At 31.2% G+C, this 8,101-nt stretch overlaps 1 protein-coding gene across 1 annotated transcript; it reads left to right on the forward strand.

The window, feature by feature from the left end:
* The first annotated feature begins 2,201 nt into the window (after positions 1–2,201).
* On the forward strand, positions 2,202–6,390 carry LOC114170246 ((-)-germacrene D synthase-like). Its single transcript, XM_028055734.1, has 7 exons — positions 2,202–2,411; positions 2,527–2,812; positions 4,448–4,820; positions 4,929–5,144; positions 5,232–5,370; positions 5,458–5,703; positions 6,040–6,390. The coding sequence occupies exons 1-7, from the start codon at positions 2,202–2,204 to the stop codon at positions 6,331–6,333; spliced, it is 1,764 nt and encodes a 587-aa protein (XP_027911535.1). The 3' UTR covers positions 6,334–6,390.
* Positions 6,391–8,101: the final 1,711 nt, after the last annotated feature.

Consider the following 8,101-nt stretch of genomic DNA (forward strand, 5'->3'; position numbering starts at 1 on the left):
ATTTCTATTCTTTAATTTGTAATTATTAATTTACTTTTTTTGGGTCTCACATTAAGCATACAAAATATATATTTCAAATAATAAAAACTAAAAGTCATATAAAAAATTTAAAACCAATAGCCACAATAGGTAACCAAAAGTTCCAAAACGCGTCACGGTGTCAATGGCACTACTACAACTCCAATGGCAGCACCAAAACACGTCACTTTATTAGAGTTACTTAGAGGCTAAAGTGAAAGAGAGAACGAAGAAAAACGAGAGAGAAGAGAGAAACAAACCTCAACATAATGAGGGAAGAAAAATACTATAAAAAACCTACAAAAAATTTTCATTACCTATGAATTTTTGGCATAGATAATGTACAAAATTATTTTATTTTTGAGTTTCAAAATTCACCTAAGAAAGAACATGAATATTCGGTGCATCTGAAAAAAAAAATATATATATATATATATATATAAACCTAATGGAATCTGTGACGAGGAAATAAAGATCAAATGTGCCTAGAAATTACATATCTAAGCATCATATATATTTCCTTTCATGAACAGTTTTCTGTCAACATTTTTAAAAAAAAAATCTATTTTGAACAGTTTTCTTTATATTTCTCTAATACACTAACACAAAAAAATCTTTTAACGTCCGATATTTTCGACCTTTGACGTCTGTCCAAACACCTACGTCGTATTGGATGACGTCAAAATAACGTCGGAAAATAGAGCTGACGTCACTTAACGTCGGGGCAATAGGGGTCCGATGTTATCCAACGTTAGGGTCAAAAGCAACAGACATCAATTTCGCGCTAAATGGAGCCAAAAAACATAGCAGTTTGACGTGTGGTGGGCTCTGACAGACGTTAAATAACGTCGGCCATGGTAAGCTCAGACATTAAATAACGTCTGTCAGAGCACCACCAGACATCAAACTGCTCTTTTTTTTTTTAATTTGGCTGTTTTTACAAAATTCTCACACTTGAAAATCCGAAAATTCCCAAAACAGTTTTTACGTAACGTCGGGGTACTGTGGGTCAGACGTTTAATTACGTCTGTGTTGGAATGGACAGACTTTAAAAAAGGTCAAATAATTTACAACAATGCCACTGGTCATTTTTAACGTGAGATTTTTCTGGACAGGCGTTATATAAGTGACGTTATAGGTCTTTTTTGTGTTAGTGACATCATATTTTAAAATCTATTTTAAAAACATATATTTTAATTTTTATAACTTTTATTTTAAACTGAATTTCGACATTTTTATATTTTAATCTATAACCTTCACATTAGGTACCACTATTTTCTTATCGATTTTGCAAGAAGGATAATGTCCTCTTATCACCTTTGTTTTTTTCTGGTCTGTCCACACATGCTAATGAGCATCACGTTTCTTATATGCTTTTTGTGTTGTGTATGCATAAGTTGGTGGTGGTGCTTGAAAGGACATCAATGAAGAATAACTTAATTTTATTCAAGTACCGTGAAGTTTTTCATGGCTGTTGTCAAACTTAAATGAATGGGTGTTGGGAGGACAATATCTTTATGAACTTTTTTCAACATTTTTTAAGAATATAAGATTTTATTTTTAACATCTAATTTTTTTTTAATTTCTGTAACATCTTGGTTTTATCTTTTGAATTTTATTTTAAACTGAATTTCGACATTTTGTTAAATCTATAACCTTCAGATTAGCCACCACTATTTTCTTATCGATTTTGCTAGAAGGATAATGATTTCTTATCACCTTTAGGTTTGCTGTCTATTGTAGCATCACGTTTCTTCTATGCTTATTGTGATTTTTATGCTTATTGTGTTGTATTAACGTAGACCCACATGTTAATTAAATTATAGTGGGTCTCACCATTTTCCGCTCAATATTTTATTCTTGTCATGTGAGGCAATGTTTTTTTCTTTACGTTTTGCTTAATTTATTTTTTTCACATAATGGTGGAAAATTTTATATTCTTTTTCAATTTCTAATTTTATGTAAGGGTGAAATTATTCTTTTCAATTTCTAATTTTATGTAAGAATGAAAGTAAAGATATGAATATATGATTGAACATTTTATATTTTTGAAAGCTTTGAAAACATTGATTTTTTATTTATTTATATAATGTCATAATTATGTGATGGACTCAAAAATACATATTCTAAATTTAAAACCTCATGTATATGTGATGTATAAGTGTGTGTCGCGTATCTGATACATGAGAGGGACAGAAACACAGTATTTAAGAAGCGTGTTTGAACTTCATTACGTACATTATATGCATACTCCCCAACAAACCATGTCTAACGGTAGCTTATCACTTCCAACTTCTGTCAGTGGTGAAAAACCTCCCTTCATTCGACCCACTGCAAATTTTCATCCCTCCGTTTGGGGCGATCGCTTTCTTTCCTTTGTTCCTTCTTCCGCTGTATTTACTTTTTCAATCTCTTTAGCTAAGATGTTACATTTTCATGGATTTAACATTTTTATCTGTGTAGATAAAACATTTCATATGATGGCCTTTTCATTACTACTTCATGCAGGAAAGTGATAGCAGTATTGAACAAGCTAAACTACTAAAAGAGGACGTGAGGAAGAGGCTTGTCTCACCGATTGATGATAACAATTTCTCTTTTACATTAAACTTCATTGATTCAGTTCAACGTTTGGGTGTGTCTTACCATTTTGAGCAAGAAATTGACAGTGCTCTATGTCGAATTTATGAGATTTCAACAGAGGACAATAATATCATAGCTCACAATGATAATCTTTACCACACGGCTCTACTCTTTCGGCTGCTTAGACAACATGGATACCGCATTTCTTCAAGTAGGTTTTCGTAAGCATTTAACCATTTTTCCTCAGTAAAATAAGGATGAAGTTAAACTATAGGAAAATAATTTGTTGACTACTAAATTTTGACAACTCTCTCTTATAACATGAGGTGACATCATTTAAGTGGTTTTCCATTCTTCCATTTTTTTATTTTTAATATTTTAAAATCATTTATAAAATGTCACCTCATATTATAAGAGAAAATTATTAAAATTTAGTAGTCAAAATATCATTGTCCTAAACTATATATGGTGGAATAAAATAATGAGTTTCTTCCCTGAAACAAGGATGAAGTTAAATATATATTGAAGTATACGTAACCATGACATGGCTCGCATGTTAATGGTGATAAAGTTTGCCTTGGTTTTATTTTAATTTTAGATAGAAGATGAGAATCATTAGATAAATATCTAAATATCTCAAATCAAACTCGCTACGATGGTATTATTTTAATTTTAGATAGAAGATGAGAATCATTAGATAATCATTAGATGAGCATTAACCAAATTTACTTTTCAAAGAATAATAATTTCTTGTTCAACTCACTACGATGGTATTACTAATAAATAGGTTCAGAAAAGATTACAAATTTTGAGCAAGTTGTGTCCGTCAAAATTCAACAATAAATTTCATAGAAGTCGGAAGTTCCAGAGACGACTTTTGATTTAAATTTTCAGAGTAAAAACCGTGTTCTACATGCAAATTGTTGTGTAAGAGGTTATCCATTTAAGTTGTGAGGAGAGGAAACAAATTTTTAACTTTTTGTTTTAAAATTAGAAGTCGTGTATACCACACATGACTTATTTGTAAAATCTATTCAACTGAAGTTGTGAGAAGGAAAATGATTTGCAATTTTTTTTTTTTGTTTAAATCAGAAGTTCTATATTCCATTTACGACTTTTGTGTAAGGTTTAACATGATATTCTCAGCTTCTGCTTTCGAATATCAGTTGTCTCGTTGATTGGCTTTGGATCATTAGATAGCGCTTAGAACATGCAACAACCACATCAAGTAGAACCTCATCCTCAAAACATTCCTTTTGAGGCTCAGTTCATCAGATTTTACTTATAAGTCGTGCAGTGTATACAAAACTTTTAGTTTAAAACAAGAAATTGAAATTTGTTTGTTTCACTCACAACTTCAGTGGATCACCTCTTACACAGAAGTTGTGCACAGGGTACACTACTTCGGACTTTGAAAATTTAAATCAAAAGTCATCTCTAGAGCTCACGTCTTCTATAAAATTCATTGTTGAAGTTGTGTTGATGAAACACGACTTATTAAAATATTATAATTTTTTATGAAGCTTCCATTCTGGTAAATGTGTACAAAATATTATAATTTTTTATGAAGCTTCCATTCTGGTAATGTGTACAAAAGTACACTATTTTTGTAAGAAGATCAAATATAATTTGACCTAAATAATGTTTATTCTCTTTTAAATTATACAACACCTATTATTTGATCGAAACAATTTTCACTTTTAAGATTAGGTTTATAGGGTAACTCAAACGAACTTATACAAAATGTTTGATTTTAATGTGTAAGTCAATTGTGTGGTGGTATCCCTTGAAATAGTTATACAATTAAATTAATGTCCACCTGTAAATTAATACATATTTTAAACAGGTATATTTTGCAGATTCATAGACCAAACCGGAAATTTTGAGGAAAGCTTAACCAATGATATTGAAGGAATGTTAAGTTTGTATGAAGCAGCCCAACTAAGATGTCATGGAGAAGACGTACTTGAAAAAGCACACAATTTCAGTCGGGAGAAGTTAACAAAGTCTACAACCACCCGATTAAGTTGTTCTCTTGCTGCACGTGTGCATCATAGCTTAAGACAATCACTTCGCCGAGGTTTGCCTAGGTTGGAGGCAACATATTTTATGTCTTTCTACGAAGATCCATCGCACGATGAAAAATTGTTAACATTTGCAAAATTAGATTTTAACAAGCTGCAGGAGCTACATTTGAAAGAAGTTAGCCGTCTAACCAAGTAATATCTTCCTCAAACGTATTACCATTCATGTATAAATCAATAAGCATCACTTAAAAAATTTTATTTTTGTCTTTGAAATCTGAATGTTGTTTTTTTGTGATTCAGATGGTGGGCTAAGGATTTAGATGTCTCAACAAATTTACCTTTTACAAGAGATAGGATCACAGAATGTTGTTTTTGGATTTTGGGGGTGTATTTTGAGCCACAGTATTGTAGATGGATAACAACAAAATTAATAACTCTAGCTTCTATCATTGATGACATGTACGATGCTTATGGAACCATAGAAGAACTTGAGTTATTCACCAATGCAGTTGAGAGGTTAGGCACATAAAAAATGACAAATAGTATATCATTAGCTTAATTCTACCAATATATCATTAAAGATAACTATCTCAATGTTAGCAGGTGGGATATTTGTTGCTTGGTTGATCTCCCAAAATACATGCAATTATGTTATAAAGCAATTTTGGATGTATTTGAAGAAATTGAGCTGGAGATGAGAAAGGAAGGAAAAGTATATTGCATCAAGTATGTTAAAAAAGAGGTAGAATTATAGTTTCATTTATTTTTTCTTATTCATCATTCAAGTAATACAAAGAAGTTAAATCAAATATTCTTTTCTAAGCATTAGATGAAAAGACTAGTCCAAGCTCACATGGCTGAGGCAAGATGGTGCCATTTCAACCACATTCCGACATTGGAAGAGTACATGCAAGTAAGAAGAACGTCCAGTGGTTACACTCTGTTGATTACCACATGTTTCCTAGGCATGAAAAATTTAACAGAGCAGGTCCTTATATGGGCAACGAATGAACCAGTCATTATTATAGCTTCTGCAGTTATATGTAGGATCACGGATGACATTGTTGGAGATGAGGTACACCCTAGACACTAATTAATTTCTACCAATTTAACTAGAACGAGAATGTGACAAAGTTTTATGTGGAACTAATATGTCGAGAAGAATTAATAATAATAGAACTCTGCTTGTCCTAGTACTTTCTATAGGTTGTGTGTGACCCACTGATAAGTACTTTGAGTTTACAAAGAAACATTTTATTTATTTTCTATTACAGTTAGCAATTGTAGAACTCTTAAAATTTTGGAAGAGAAAGACTTGATAATAATTTTTCTAAGACCATTATATATCAACTGTTAAATATTGATTTGTTTGGATTCTGTTTTTTTTTCATTGTTATTTTTGTTTACGAAGTTTGAACAGGATAGACAACATGTTGTTTCAAGCATTCAATGCTATATGAAGGAGCATAAAATCTCAAGGAAACATGCCATTGAAGAACTACTCAAGCTAGTTGAGAATGCTTGGAAGCACATAAACGATGCATGCTTAGCTCCTACTCAAGTACCAATGACATTTCTTATTCGTGCGGTGAACTTTGCACGTGTGATTGATGTGCTTTACAAAGATGAAGATAACTATACAAATGCAGGAGGTATAACGAAAGATCACATTGAAACTTTATTAGTTAAAAAGATGTCTGTATAAACTAGAAGCTTTGGTCTTTTATTATTTTTTTTCAGCAAAGAATGAATAAATTAAAGAAGAACACTTATGGGGTGCTCTAACCCTTTTACAAAAAGCTCAATAACATGTATAAAAACATGCAAAAGCTTGGCATCGAAACCTTTCAAGACATGACAGTCAAAAACTAAAGATCTATCAAAGATTAAAAAGACCTTAAAGAAGATGCACATGGGACTAAAGCAGTAGTCACAAACTTATTCTGCTGCTCCAAAATACACAACCAAAAATAGAGACAGAAAGACCCTACACATGAATAGGTATAGGCACGCGTATAGAATGATGTATTCAAATGTCACCAATACCATGAACCCAACCACGAGCCAAACATAACCTGAAGCAATAAGACATAATCAACATAGCCTGGACAGATTTCCACACCGAATTGAAGAGCTCAAAGTCCTCATCTAAATGGAGAAAAGTTGAGGAACACAGTCTTGAGAGAAAGGCAAGGTTGTGCTTATCCCAAGTATGTTTAGGTTCCACTTAAACAATATATGTCCCTGTTAAAAAAGTCATGCATCTTTCTCACTTGTCAAACTAAGAACACACAGTAGTTATCATATCATAAGGATTTTGAGCATGAGAGAGGTGAAAAAACCCAATCACTATATGAAAAATTTACTGAGGGAATTTTGTGTTTCATCCAACCCCAAGCTGTCACTTGTGCTAAACCAAATATTTCGTCAAGATCAACTTTCTTTTGTTTGAAGATTACCCCATTCCTATATTTCCAGATTTTCTCCACTATCGCTAACCACATGTCTCTCCATATAGAGTTTTGCCTAGTATTAAGATTAATTATAGAAAAGTGCTTAAAATTCTCCCTAGCTTTAAAATAGTGCACAGAGCTCACCCCAACCAGTTATCACATAGGTTCCACACCTTTGATCTTTTATTGATCATTGGTGAACTACATTTTTGTGTAAGGGTCAACTCCATTTTGCTTGCACGTCCCTTTTGGATTATCCGACAAGTTATTCAAAGAATAACGATTTGTTAAAAAAGAGAAATTCTCTCAATTAATAACAATTTCATTTTAGAAATATTAATCATTTTTACTTTGAAGTAAATATTAGAAAGTTAAATGTTATAATTGAGGATGATACTGAATTTCAATTTGCTTTGAAGTTATCTAAACACGACTTTGTAAACACACATTATATCCTTCCATAAAATTCTAACTATGTTGGTGGTATGTTTAAAAGTTTTACGATGATTAAAAGTTAGATTTAAGGATAACTTATCACTACAACAAAATCATTGATAAGTGACCAATTGTAGTGACTAAAAATTTTTAGTCATTATAGTGACTAATTTAGATACTAATTTATAAATTAAAAATCATTAGTCTCTAAATTAATTATTAAAATAATTTCTATTATGAATTGATTTATAATTGGTCACTAACATTAGCTATCAAGATTTTGGTCTATAACTTAGTCTCTAATTATGAAATTGGTTTCTAAATTGGTCTCTAAACATATTTTTTTATCATAAAATTGATCACTATTTGATAGTTTTCTTGTGGTATATATACACATTTATCCTTTACCTCTTAACATATTTATATATTTTTAATATTAAATTATAACAAAACATCGAGTTGCAAATTAGGTAGTATTTCATATCTAATTATTGATCTTAATGAAATTTTTAGGAAAATTGAGATCAGAATATAGTTGTATTGGTGGGAATGAAATGAATAATTGTTATTCGCTGATGCATGTTT

This window comes from Vigna unguiculata, chromosome 11, assembly GCF_004118075.2.
Source record: "Vigna unguiculata cultivar IT97K-499-35 chromosome 11, ASM411807v1, whole genome shotgun sequence".
NCBI lineage: Eukaryota > Viridiplantae > Streptophyta > Magnoliopsida > Fabales > Fabaceae > Vigna > Vigna unguiculata.